This window comes from Martes martes, assembly GCF_963455335.1.
Source record: "Martes martes genome assembly, chromosome: 15".
Lineage (NCBI taxonomy): Eukaryota > Metazoa > Chordata > Mammalia > Carnivora > Mustelidae > Martes > Martes martes.
In genome coordinates this window covers 67,821,389-67,836,098 of record NC_137903.1, presented here as the reverse complement: position 1 = coordinate 67,836,098, position 14,710 = coordinate 67,821,389, and the positions used below count along the sequence as shown (strand labels likewise).

The 14,710-nt window shown below is 39.7% G+C and overlaps 1 protein-coding gene across 2 annotated transcripts in view; it reads right to left on the bottom strand.

Annotated features, from left to right (window-relative positions):
• The window catches only part of NME7 (NME/NM23 family member 7), a 257,971-nt gene that overhangs the window by 51,994 nt on the left and 191,267 nt on the right, over positions 1-14,710 (bottom strand). For both annotated transcript variants that reach the window (XM_080823828.1, XM_080823829.1), the window contains one exon: positions 3,488-3,595. In XM_080823828.1, the coding sequence (XP_080679954.1) occupies positions 3,488-3,595 (108 nt within the window). The remainder of the gene's footprint in view (positions 1-3,487; positions 3,596-14,710) is intronic.

The following is a 14,710-nucleotide window of genomic DNA, read 5'->3' as shown; positions in this document are numbered from 1 at the left end:
GTGTGTGTGTGTGTGTGTGTGTGTGTATATATATACTATATATATATGTGTGTATATATATAGCGTATATATATACACACACATACACACACATACAATACGTATATATATATAGCGTATATATATACACACACACATACATACATATATATATATATACACACATATACACATACACACACAATGGATGCAGCCATCAAAACCCACAAAATCTTGCCATTTGCAACAACATGGATAGAACTAGAGGATATTATGCTGAGTAAAATAAGTCAATCAGAGAAAGACAATTATCATATGATCTCTCTGATATGAGGAATTTGAGAGGCAGGGTGGGGGGTTGTGGAGGGTATGGAAGGAACAAACTAGACGAGATGGGATGGGGAGGGAGACAAACCATAAGAGACTCTCAATCTCACGAAACAACTGAGGGTTGTTGGGGCGGGTGGGTAGGGATAGGATGATTGGGTTATGGACATTGGGGAGGGTATGTGCTATGGTGAGTGCTATGAAGTGTGTAAGCCTGATGACTCATAGACCTATACCCTTGGGACAAATAATACATTTTTTGTTAATTTAGAACAATTAAAAAATTATTTGCCTTTAGTAAAAAACTAGTATTTCTTTGATTACTAGTTTAGCTATACATTTTGCCATTAATGCTTTCTTTAAAGCTCGAATTTAAGATCTTTAGAGTTACTACCAATCAGGAATATTACCAGTGAAATAACATTATAGAATGTCTCATACCACAGATGCTGTCATTTATCCCTACAATCACAAAAATGGGTATGTCACAATTAGGAGCACCCAAATACAGCAGACTCTATATTCATGCTAAGATCCTTGACCTCTGAAACTTATTGTGAGCTCAATGAGGATAGGAGATATGTCTCCTTTTGACTCTGAAATCCTACCACAATGTCAGCAAGTCATACATACTATAATCATTTGCTATGAGAGTAAGTACCTAAAACAGAAGGTGACAAAGTATGAATTGAGACCATACCTTCTAAGGCCTATACGTGACACAAATAAACTCAGTTCAGTAAACATCACAAGAGGAAAAGATAAAGAGAAGCAAACTCTTCCCATTTCCCTGGCTCCCACGTGTACAGAAAACCTACGATCCCAGTGTGCCAGTGAGAGTTCTGGTTTATGCCTTTTGTCCTAGCATCTTCTCTGATTGGAACTGCCTTTCAAAAAGGTCCTCGATTAGACAATACGTGTTATGATCACCCTACATCGAAGATGTTCCCTTAATGAGTAGCAGCATAAAGTGCTTCCCTGATCAGAAAGCTTGTCTTTCCACAGCACTCTGAATTTCACCTTGAAGACCTAAGGACAGATAACTGCTCTGGCTTCTAAGTGCTTTTATAATACTTTACCATTTAAAGCCATGTAACAATCCACAAATTGTTAATCCCAAGGGGAAGAACATCCCTTGGTTACATCAGAATTCTTTATTCTATTTTGCTGATAAAAGTGAAGCATGGAAAGAAAAAGTCGCTTATCCAAGGTCGTATCAATTATGAGTCCCCAGCCACATGAAAGGAGGCTGCTGAAGCCCCAACTTCTGGTTTTTGGTTAATTCTCTAAACCACACAGTCATTAACTTACAATTAAATCTCCTGTGCAGTTAGGTTAGAAAGATTTTAATCATTTAGTAAATAGCTTTGTAAACTATAGGCGGTAATAATAATACACTCCCAAGTTGTACAAGGACAATCAAGGGCATGCCTTGATCATATTTTTCATGGACATAAATTTCTTGATTAACATTTTGGTCTCACTGAACAATAGTCTGTACTCAAACCTGCCCTATAGATCTGAAACTATCATAAGGTGAAGTGAATATTTATAAAACAGGTGAAAATTTTAAATAAACGTACTACTTTGGGTAATTAAAAAATGAAGTTTGTTACAATTTTATAGTTCACAAGTATGTCAAAATTCATAACAGAGTTCATAGTTTGGTAGGATTACACTCCCACATTATTGCTTGTTTACCACATTAACATCGTGGCTTATAGCAGAAAACCTCAATGGAGTTAACACACTCATTCTCCATAGCAACAAGATAAAAAACTGATGGGAATAAATGCAATGCGCTGCGTCCAAGCCCCCGCGGAAAAGAGACGTTGTGCTTGCATGAAAGGCGAGGCGTCCACCAACACAGAAGGGAGGTCACCGGTACAGCCCCATCAGTCCCACACTCGTTCACAAACATACCGTCAGTCAGGCCCCATGTGCCTCCTGGGGGGATGGGGTAAAACACTGGCTAAATGCATGTGACGTTCACAAGAAGGAATACATTTAAGAGAATAACCAAGGAAACTTTTCAAAGTATAAATAAAGTGCAATACTAGAAATAGCCTTTGCTGGCACAGGCCGATGAGATAAAGCCGAAAGTTCGGAAACAGACAGACACGGGCGAATACTTAGTAAATGAGAGGGAACGATGAAAGCACGGAAGGATTTAACGACGTCGTGACAGCTGCCTAGTCCACACCTGCCGAACTCCAGGTGCACTGAATGTTTCGGTGTCAGAAAATGAAAGGAAAATATGGGTGAAGACCTTTCTACATATGACTTCAAAGGCAGAAAAAAACCGACTGATAAATGTGACATAAAACATAAATAATGCTAAGATAAATAGACGTACTGAGGATATCCATCATTTCTGTCATTTATGCCATAATCACTAATTTATCATGTGTCTTCATTTCAGTTCAGTTCCTTCTGACAGACAAAAGTTAAAAAAAAACTGTAAAACTTAAAAATTTTTTTTCTTTGAAGTTTTTTTGCTTTTGGGCTAGAAATGACTTTTTAAAAACCAAACCAGACTGGGGTGCCTGGTGGCTCAGTCAGGTAAGTGTCTGACTCTTGATCTCAGCTCAGGTCTTGCTCTCAGGGACATGAGTTCAGGCCCTGTGTTGTGCTCTGTGCTGGGTGTGGAGCCTTATGCCAACATATTCGAGTTGCTTTGGAGATTAAAAGAATTACTTTATATAAAGCATTTATGTATCATGCTAGAACCCAGCATATAAAGAGTCAGTAAATGGTAACTTTTACTTTGAATGTTATCACACTGCATACTGGACTTCTCAATTTTGTTGATATATTTTTATGACTAGAAACTTCTGGTAATGGTATTTTTACCTGTTTTTTAAAACAAATTTCACATTATTTAATGATGCTATTCACATTATTTAATGAAGCTATAGCTTCTCATTTTTTAAATTATTTTTAAATGTATGCATAAAAATATTAGCCCATATATGCCAACATATGCCAATCACAGACATACCTTAATTCTCTGTGACTGGTATATGTGGCATTGTACAACCCGGTCATAGTTCCAGTCTGAAGTCCTCAGGTGGCCAAGTAATAGTATTATCCAAGAATATTAAAACATTTCTTATGAACCAGAACTGCTGAGATGATGAGTTTGAAATATAAACAGGATGGTTGCTCTTCTTTATCTTACCTCTAAGAGGCCATCCTCTGGTAGATCGGTACAGTGGACGGCATTCTGGATCTTAGTTTTACCGAAGATGGCTCGGAGGGTTCCAGGGCGTAAATGCCGGGCAATTTCCTGTTAAATACACATTCACATATAAAGTCAGTCATTCAGTGCCAATAAGGAGAACACCAGCTACATGAAGCTCTTGAATTATCTGCTTATGAAACACATGTATGCATTGATGGCACTGATTATTTCTGGAAATAGCATGAATGTATTAAAACTTTGAGCAATGAAACATTTCAGGTCACTCAGAAGGCTTTTTTGTGGCCTCATATAAAGTCTAGAGGGTAACAATAACTACATCTGTTTATCAATAGATCATGGAAAAATCACACAAAACAGGAACCTTGTCTATTAATGTGAAAGATTTGTATCCTAACAACTTGATTTAAAATGAATTAGTTTGATGGCCCTGATTTTAAAAGATTTTTCAAAATGTTCCCATTGCATCAGCTTAGTACTAGCTCCCATTAGAGGAAAGAATGGTTACAAATAACTCAAAACTGTAAGAGAAATAAGAGGTTAAAAAATTTAAAGATGGGGAGTATTAATGACCTACTTATTAGCTTTTTCTTATTCTAAGTGAAACATTTCCAAAGCCTGTATTTTAATTTTGACATATATGTACAAAAAGCATATTTAATATATATAAATATTTTTTAAAAGGGAAAGAAATACCTGTGTACCCACTACTTAGCTGAAGTAAAATAACACAAACACTTAAAAGTTCCCCGTGTGAGACTTCATCCAGACTCTATTCTATCCCACCACTCCCCCTACCCAGAAGTACCCATTAGTCTTGATTTTAAAGATTCCTTGGTTTGTTTAGTTTTCAAAACACTGTTTTTCGGATTTGTGCATGTTGTTGTATTCAGCTGTAATTCGTTTTTATTACTATACAAACGAAATATGTGATTGAGCACATTTTATCTATTTTCCTATTGATGGACATTCAGCTCATTTCTTCTCTCTCCTCTTCTTGCTTTGACAGACACGCACACCCAAAGTCACACACAATTCTGCTACAAGAATTCTTATCCGTAGTATGATGCGTGTGTACAAGAGTTTTCTCTGGATTAGGGCACATGCATATTCAATCTTATGAAGTACTGCCAAACCATTTTTTAAGTGCTTGTCACAATTTGCCCTCAGTCATCAGTGCACAAGAATTCCCACCACCCACGTCAAAATCCACATTTGATATTGGCTGACTTTTTAATATTGCTATTCTAGTGGGTGTGAAATGGTGTCTCATTGTGCTTTTGGTTCACATTTCCCTGATTCCTAAAGAAGGCTAATGTCCTTTCATATACATCCACTTTTATAAAATGCTTATTTTTGTCTTCTTCCATCCATTTCCTACGGGGTCATTCTTATTTTTTTGATTATTATTCTTATAACCTGAATTCTACTTTTTGTCACTTTGCACAATCTTGCAAATATTTTTCCCAGCCTGAAGCTTGTCTTTGAGTTTTCCTTAGTATTTTTTTATATACAGCAATTCAGTAATGTGGCAGAATACAAAATCAGTTCCTTTCTTATACACTAACAATGAAAACAAAGAAAGGGAAATTAGAGAATTGATTCCATTTACTATAGCACCAAGAACCATAAGATACCTGGGAATAAACCTAACCAAAGAGGTAAAGGATCTATACTTGGGGAACTACAGAACACTCATGAAAGAAATCAAAGAAGACACAGAAAGATGGAAGACCATTCCATGCTCATGGATCGGAAGAACAAACATTGTTAAAACGTCTATACTGCCTAGAGCCATCTATACTTTCGGTGACATCCTGATCAAAAATTCCACCAGCATTTTTCAAAGAGCTGGAACAAACACTCCTAAAATTTGTATAGAATCAGAAGAGACCCTGAATTGCTAAGGAGATGTTGAAAAAGAAAAACAAAACTAGGGGCATCACGTTGCCTGATTTCAAGCTTTACTACAAAGCTGTGATCACCAAGACAGCATGGTACTGGCATAAAAACAGACACATAGACCAGTGGAACAGAGTAGAGAACCCAGATATGGACCTGCAACTCTATGGTCAAATAATCTTCGACAAAGCAGGAAAAAATATCCAGTGGAAAAAAGACAGTCTCTTCAATAAATGGTGCTGGGAAAAGTAGACAGCTATGTATAGAAGGTGACACCATGGCCAAGGTCACGTGGAGGTCAAGAGTACTGGGGAACGGAGGATCGCAGACTGGGAGGCCAAAGTCCTGAATGGGTCAGCTCTATGGATATGACAGTCACCAAGTGATACGGCAGCTGCACCTTCTGGTGCAAAAATGCTGAGCAGTATTCACACCTGTCATTCCGCCCCTCTGGCACATTTCAAAGGTGCGCGTTTATTTAATTACTTAAGTCTTCCTTTACAAGGTTGCATCAAATGTCAGTTACAAATGCATTACTTAAGAAAAACACTTCGAGGGGCGCCGGGATGGCTCAGTGGGTTGAAGCCTCTGCTTTCGGCTCAGGTCATGGTCCCAAGGTCCTGGGATCAAGCCTCACATCAGGCTCTCTGCTCAGCAGGGAGCCTGCTTCCCCCTCTCTCTCTGCCTGTCTCTCTGCCTACTTGTGATCTCTCTCTGTCAAATAAATAAATAAAATCTTTTTTAAAAAAGATATCTTTATAAAAAAGAAGAAAGAAAAACACTTTGATGATCTAGAAAACCAGGATGGCTGTCTATTACATTCATGTCTTTCATTCTGTTCCCCTAATTCTCCTGACGATTAAGCACCTGATATTACAGACCTTCTCTATTTACGTGGTGGTAAGCTGGCATTCCGGGAAGACGTACTCTGTAAAATCATGAGGGTGAGTACTTATTTGCCTTTTCTTACAATTTCAGTTAGGAAGAAAACACTTGAAAAGGATTCCATTTGAGTGTGCTGTTTCATGAGAGTTTCCTGCACCTACTTTATTTGGCATTCACCATCTTCATTAAAATATCACTTTCATGTAACTGACTATATGTGCAAAACTTGAATTCTGAAGATCGTGTGTGTGTGTGTGTGTGTGTGTGTGTGTGTGTGTGTGTGTGGTGGCTGGGGGAGGGGCGTCATTGTTAATGTATAATCGTATCTCGCCGTGGTGAGAGAAGGTGTTCTCTTTGGTCATATTTTGAAGGAGTTTGTTGGGATTTTCTTTGCAGTCAGTTTTAGTCAGTTGTCTCAAGGGCAGCTGGAAAGAATCCTGTCACAGGTTGCATTCTCTGGGACGCCAACTCTGAGGCAGAGAGCTGTACACAAGAAGTTTACTGGGAGGTGGTCTCAGGATCTACACTCGTGGAGAAGTGAGGAACACGGGATTGGGCAGAGGGGCAAGCTGAAGTGCAATGAGCAACAGCAGCAGCCTCAGACAATCCTACAGGGAGTTCTGGAGCTACGATGACCTTCAGAGTCATCCTGAACGGAAGCAAACAGGTGAGGCCCTGATCTCTCCAAACTGACAAGTCACTGGATATGGGCCACTCCGGGGAAGGGGCCATGACCTTGGGCAAGGTGACTTTCTTTAATAGAAGGCTATACCGGGAAGACTTACTGAATCACTGTGAGCTGCCAACACAGGGCTGGGGAATGGGCACCTCAGTCCTGAAGGTGAGAAGGGGATCTGAGCGGCCCTCCACAGCCTCTGCTGCTTACACACACACACACACACACACACACACACACTGCATGCCGCATACATAGCATATATGACAAATACGGTGTTGCAGACCACTGCGATCTACCATTCTTTCTAGGTAATGAATTTTTTCTCTTTTCTGGAAGGTTTTGCATTCTCCCTTCAGCGAGGCGTTGGATCATTTGTCAGTCGTTCTGCTCCAGTCTGTTGACTGTCGTCCACTTCAGTGTGAAGAGCTACATCTTTAGTCGGCTTCTACGGCTTGCACTGTTTTCTCTCCTCCATGTCACACCTTCTTTCCTTTTGCTATTTCTATGAAATAAATGTTGAAACATCTGGTTCTATCTTCCCTCTCTCTTTTCTTATATACTTTCCATCTAACTGTCTTTTTGTATTGTATTCTGGGAGAATTCCTCTGTTTGAACTGTTACCTGATATTTATTTATATTTATTTTTTATTATGTAAAACTGATTTGTTTTTAAACTGGGTCCATGGTGCAACTCTACTAATCTATTTTTTAAACTTCAAAAATTGGATGTTGAGCTTGAGAAGTTCTTTACAGGGCTTAGATACTAGTCCTTTCTGTGATAATGTCATTTGCGAATATCTTCTCCTATTCCTGGGTTGCCTCTTAGCTTTGCTGTTTTCTCTGCTGTGCAGAAGCTTTTTATTTTGATGAAGTCTCAAAAGTTCATTGTTGCTTTTGTTTCCTTTCCCTTTGGAGACATGTCTTGAAAGAAGTTGCTGTGGCCAATGTCAAAGAGGTCACTGCCTATGTTCTCCTCTAGGATTTTGATGGATTCCTGCCTCACGTTGAGGTCTTTCATCCATTTTGAGTTTATCTTTCTGTGTGGTATAAGTGAATAGTCCAGTTTCATTCTTCTGCATGTGGCTCTCCAATTTTCCCAGCACTACTTACTGAAGAGATTGTCTTTTTCCCATTGGATATTTTTTCCTGATTTGTCAAAGACTAGTTGACCATAGAGTTTAGGGTCCATTTTTGGAGTCTCTATTCTGTTTCACTGATCTATGTGTCTTTTTTGTGCAAGTACGATGCTGTCTTGGTGATCACAGCTTTGTAATACAGCATGAAATCAGGCAACGTGATGCTCCCAGCTTTGGTTATCTTTTTCAGCATTCCCCTGGCAATTTGGGGTCTTTTCTGGTTCCATACAAATTTTAGGATTGTTTGTTTCAGCTCTCTGAAAAACGTTGATTGTTTTTTGGCCGAGATGGCACTGATGATGTAGATTGCTCTGGGCAACATAGGCGTTTTCACGACGTTTATTCTTCCAATCCATGAGCTTGAAATGTTTTGCCATCTCTTTGTGTTTTCTTCAATTTCTTTCATGAGTGTTCTGTAGTTTCTAGAGTATAGATCCTCTACCTCTTTGGTTAGGTTTATTCCCAGGTATCTTATGGTTTTTGGTCGTGTTTAAAATTTTCAGTATCTATAATTATTTTTTATGGGTCTGACATTCCTTAAATCTCTCGGTACCGACTCTCTTATTTTGAAGACTGTTAGCTCTATTAATTTGCTTTCCTTAGGCACTGGTTCTGTGACAGTTCTGGATCCACAGTGCCATCTGCTATGTTAAAGCACACTCATCTTACTGACATTCTCTGTTTCCCCAAACCCTTTGAGCCACCTTCAATTCACTGTTCATGCTGCTAACACTTTGCACCTACAATGCAGACATTATCATGCTACTCACTTCCTATGGCCTATGCTCCTTAGTGTGGTATCCAAGGTCCTCTACATTTTGCCTAGACCTACCTTGCAGGCCTCATTCACACCTTCCTGAAAGCTTAAATCCCACTAACATCATCTCCTCTACAAAACTTAACTTGAATTCTTCCCAGAGTAATCTTCCCTTTTCCATTGTTTCAACAGGAATTTATGTTCCAATTACAGACCTCTGACTTGCATCTCATATGGTTTGTGTGTGTGTGTGTGCCTATTTTAGTAAGTTCCCATTAGACTCTCAACCTTTAACATAATATAAAACTTCTCTGATATTCTACGTCTTTTTTATAAACACATAGTAAATGTTCACTAAATACTTGTTGACTGATATAAAATGGCAACATGTCTACTCAGGGAGCCAGGACGGAGTGAGGAAGAGCAAGGGCTGTGGGAGAAGGTTCTGTGGATTTGAATTTTGCCTTTGTCACTTACTAGCTGTGTAACCATGACCATGCTGTGTTACTCAACCTCCCTGTGCCTGCTTTACTGTTCTAATTTGTAAAACAGTGATAAAAATAGGACTTAACTACAGTGTTGTTGTAAGAACTAAAGAAATAACAGTATTTAGAAAAGTGTTGCATTCAATAGATAATGGTCAGTAGTTTTATAAATATAACCTTAGAATTTTAAAGAAATTAAGATGAGACACTTCTTAAAGAGACAGAAAAAGGGTATACTTTGATTCTGCACCAAAGATAGTCCAACCAAATATTCAAGTACGATTTTCAAAAAAGATTTATTTAGTTATTTTAGAGAGAGAGCAAGAGAGAGAGAGAGTGCAGGGGGAGGGGACGAGGGAGAGAGAGAATTGCAAGCGGACTCCCTGCTGAGTGCGGAGCCCCGCATGGGGCTTGCTCCCAAGACCCTGAGATCATGACCTGAGCCAAAACCAAGAGTCAGACACCCAACCGACTGAGCCATCCAGGTGCCCCTCAAGCAACTTTTACAAAATATGTAACATCTCTCAAGATTTTTAATGATAATTTTAGAATAAAAGTAAATGTTTAACTCCAGTAAGAAGACAAATAGATTATATGATATTCTATAAGTAAACAAATCATAAAAAGTATAAAGTCTTTTTACTAGCATAAATTACTTTGTTTAGGTTAATGATAATTATGAAGCATAAAGCTAGAGAACAAGTATTTTCTTCATAGCTTCTTTCATTAAAATTGAGGTTTTCATGTCATCTTTTTTTGAAAAAGCACTGACACACTGATTTTAGTTTTGACTACTGTAAAATTTCTATATGCCTATAAAAGTAAAAAATACTGAAACACTGAAAGTGAAAACCCAGAAGAATCTTCCACAGATCATTCTCCCCCAGTATTTCCTGGCAGATTTTCTCTAATTGTTTCTTTCTTTCTTTTTTTTTTTTTTTTAAATTTCTTTTCGGTGTACCAGAATTTATTGTTTATACACCACACTCAGTGCTCCATGCAATACATGCCCTCCTTAACACCCACCACCAGGCTAATTGTTTCTGATAGATTCATGCTCTCCTGTTCCTTGTACACTACAGTGAAAACCATCCCACCAAACATTTCCCTTAATGAAGCAGAAGTGAATATCAGATATATATAAAAGCAACATAAAATACCAACACACAATTTTCCTACCATAATTTTTTTAAATTACTGCAGTTTTAATAAGTGACAGGTTCTGCTGAGAAAACGAGACTCCCTAAAGCCCCACATTGCACTTAGAAGGTCAGCAGTCTTTCAGACTCTACCAAATTCCTGTCATATCCATCCGCCACTACAGCCTGGCCTGCTGAGCCCCCTCAGGTCAAATTCTTGGTTATTATACGCTCATCAGAAGTACCAAAAGTTCTGCTAGGGTAATCCTGCAGTGGGAGAAGAATCCTGGCTTAAAGAATGACCTCTATATCTAAGACCTGGAAAAAATGCACTAAGGGGGATGGTGATTAGCTAAATACTAAAATTAGAGAAACTTTATGTAATTATTCTGTTATTGTGTCCATTATAAATATTTTTGTTTATTGAATTATAAGTCTCTCAGACTCATAAAATATGTCTGAACAAAGAAAACAAATTGCTTCCTCAGAAAGTCATACTGTTTCAGTTCTGTATAATGCAAAACAGATATGCAAGATTGAAAATGACCCTCTACTTAAGAAATGGATTGGGAAGAGATCTGTGAAATTTACTGGCTTTTTATAGAACTTTAAGAAAGATGACTTAATGCTCAACATCACTCGGCATCAGGGAAATACAAATCAAAACCACAGTGAGATACCACCTCACACCAGTCAGAATGACTGATGCCATGGAAATGACAGGTGTTGGCGAGGATGCAGAGAAAGGGGAACCTTCCTACACTGTTGGTGGGAATGCAAGCTGGTGCAACCCTTCTGGAAACCAGTATGGAGGTTCCTCAAAAAGTTGAAAATAGAGCTACCCTATGACCCAGTAATTGCACTACTGGGTATTTACACTAAAGATACAAATGTAGTGATCCGAAGGGGCACATGCACCCAAATGTTTATAGCAACAATGTCTACAATAGCCAAACTATGGAAAGAACCTAGGTGTCCATCAACAGATGAATGGATAAAGAAGATGTGGTACACACACACACACACGAATACTATGCAGCCATCAAAAACACAAAATCTTTCCATTTGCAATGACATGGATGGAACTAGAGTGAAATAAGTCAATCAGAGAAAGACAATTATCAAATGATCTCCCTGATATGAGGAATTTGAGAGGCAGGGTGAGGGATTCATGGGGGAAAAGGAGGGAAAAATGAAACAAGATGGGACCGGGGAGAGAGACAACCCATAAGAGACTCTTAATCTCAGGAAACAAACTGAGGGTTGCTGGGAGGTAGAAAGGGTAGGGAGAGGGTGGCTCGGTGATGGACACTGGGGAGGGTATGTGCTATGGTGAGTGCTGTGGAGTGTGTAAGACTGATGACTCACAGACCTGTACCCCTGAAACAAATAATATATTACATGTTAATTAAAAAAGATGACTTAATGATCAACTGTAGAATATATTCATGTAATTAGTGGTACATGGTGGATAATTACACCTGGTCATCAGTCTAATTTCCAAAAAATTCCAAGGAAAAAGTCCTCTCAAGCTATAGGGCAACAATGTTGGCAATGACATAGACAAGTGGATAAATATTAAAGAGGAACTAGCATCGCTTCCGTCAGCCACAAAGCTGTGAAGCAAAACAGACAGTCATATTACTGTTGTCCTCATTTCACAGAGAACAACGGTAACATAACTTAATATTAAAGACCAGAGAAGCAAGTGCCATCATTCAAGCATCTAGTCATGCTTTTAGCCAAGGAGACCTACAAGAGTAAAAAGCACATGCTGAGGGCTCGGCTTGACTTCCCCGTACTTCAGAAACATCCCACCGAAGCTGACCTCCAAGCAGCTTTTCCATTTGCACGAAACTTTGTATTAAGTAACACAGTTAGTTTTATATTCCTGGGAGATGAGCAGTATCAGACTAACTTACAGCTAAAACAGGACAATGGAACACTGAGGGAATCAGGAGCAGGAAAGGGAACCACAAAAGAGATTCAAAGGCTACTTTCTATAAGTCTAAGGATCCTTCTAGAACCCATGCGTTTCAGAGAACAGGTTCTCCGAAAGCATCATCACAAAATTAAACTCAACTACTTACATATTAATCTCATTGAGTGAGCTGTCAGAATTCACAGTAAATACACTTATCTTACTAGCTCTGGAGACTGTATGATTTGCTTAAATATAAGGAATCATTAAAACACCTGGCTTGTGAACTCCTGACAGGCCTCATATCTCACTTTTCATTAAGTAGAAATTAGATGTAATGTGAATTTACAGAATCCGAAGAGGGTGATAATTAAATGGGATTTCAGGTGAAACATTCTGACAATTCAACCCTGTCTCTTGCACTAGGCTCCAAAGGCCACATGCCATAGTCATCATTTCCTTTTGCTGAGCTGTTTGCTACTTTAGCCTACGATAGGCACTGGCTGACACAGGTGTTATTTTTAAATAAAAATGATGATCCCTTCGTTCTCTTTTAAATAGTTGGGCAAATCTCCTTGCTCACGTGTATGTAAATTACTTTATGGTTTACCCACAAGGACTCATTTGTATGACGTCTGTGAACATACATGTTAGTACAGAGGAAAATGATAAAATTTTTGGTGAATATTTTCCTGTTTTTCACAAAGCTACACTTATGAGATTTAACCTTCGAGTATAATCCTATTACTACTGAGAAACCGGAGAGGCATTCTCCATCTCTCCCCCAAAAAGACGTGCTCCCCACAGTCTATGTCATCCTGATAAAGAACTGCGACGCAATCTTCCTTGACTCTCCTAAGAAGCGGGGCTCAATACTCAGAAACTCCGCTAAAGGAACGAAACAGTGAAACAGCTGGGACCATTCCTGGCACCTTTAGCACCCTAGTTATTATAAAGTCCTGTCAATACAATGCTGAAATACAGTCCACATCAGTCTTTCTCCTTTCCTCCACTCTGTCACCATGTTCTGTCGCCTAGACTACTGACTTCCTGGATCTCTCTTCCTGGTTTATGCCGTCCCCTCAATCCTCCACGGAGCAGTCGGGCCGAGGCTACAGAACCAAGCTGAAGCATGCCATTCTCTGCCTGAGCGGCTTTCCGCAACGGAACATCTAAAGTGCGCGACGCGCTCCAGAAAGGCCAGCGGCCGTGACTCCTGCTCGCTTCTCCACCTGCACCTGAAATAACCCAGTCACTTCCACCTCTTCCGGGTTTCAAAGCCATGGAGCTCTTTCCTAGCTCGAGCGTGAGACAACGTCCTATTCCCTTCGAATCTTCTGGCTCAGAAGTTTTTCATCCTCTTCTCAAGGAGTTCGTGTTCCTAACAAAGGGTTCAGAATAAGCAACATAAGTAAGACCGAGTGGATTCCAGACAGCGGCTCTCTCAGCCCTAATTCCACCCTCCTTCCAGATGCAGGTTAGAAACCCACCACTACGTTCTCTCGACACCCTTTCTGCTTGCGTTCTTGAAGTAAATTACGTCCCACCAGTGAGATCCGGAAGGCAGAACTGGACACAGGCCACGTACCTGCTGACATTGCCTCTGGCTGACAAGGTGGGACACACGAGTGTTTGGAGGCGTTGTGGTGGCCGGACCCCGCGCCCGAGGCCCCAGATTCTGTGACATTCAGTGGTGATGGCAGCAGTGGAGGCAGCAGCGGCGGTTTCTGGCTTAAGATGTGGCTCCAGTGAGGTGAGGTGGCCTTGAAATCAACATCTCCAGGGGCCTAACTCATCTTAGTATATACAGGTATACTTCAGATTATAAAATAGGACAGAGAGCTTGTAAGAGTAAAGATTTTCTCTCCTATATTAGCAACACAAATCCCAGCAGTTAGTGAAAATATCTCGGTGTCCGTAAAGGCCTCGGTTCAGTATACCGGACGGAATAAATGAGGTAATGCCCGTAAAATGTCTAATAGTCTCCGGCCAAATTGGAGGCACTCATCATCTTCATCATACTATAATGAAGCCCTCACACAGTACTTTCATTGTTAAAAGATATCATATTTCACATGTAACGACGCCCTGTTGTAGTGACAATGCAGACAGTTTTTACCTTTTATATGTCTGGATAACCTGGTTCTAAAGTCTTAGACTTCCTGTTCAGCACTAAAGAAACAATGTATCCAAAGATCAACTGCTTTGGGCAAACTCTGAGTTAATTTTCTAAGCTACCCTAGTCCTGCTACAATTCCCTTTGAAGTTGCCAGGAGGCTACCCTATGGCCACAGCTCA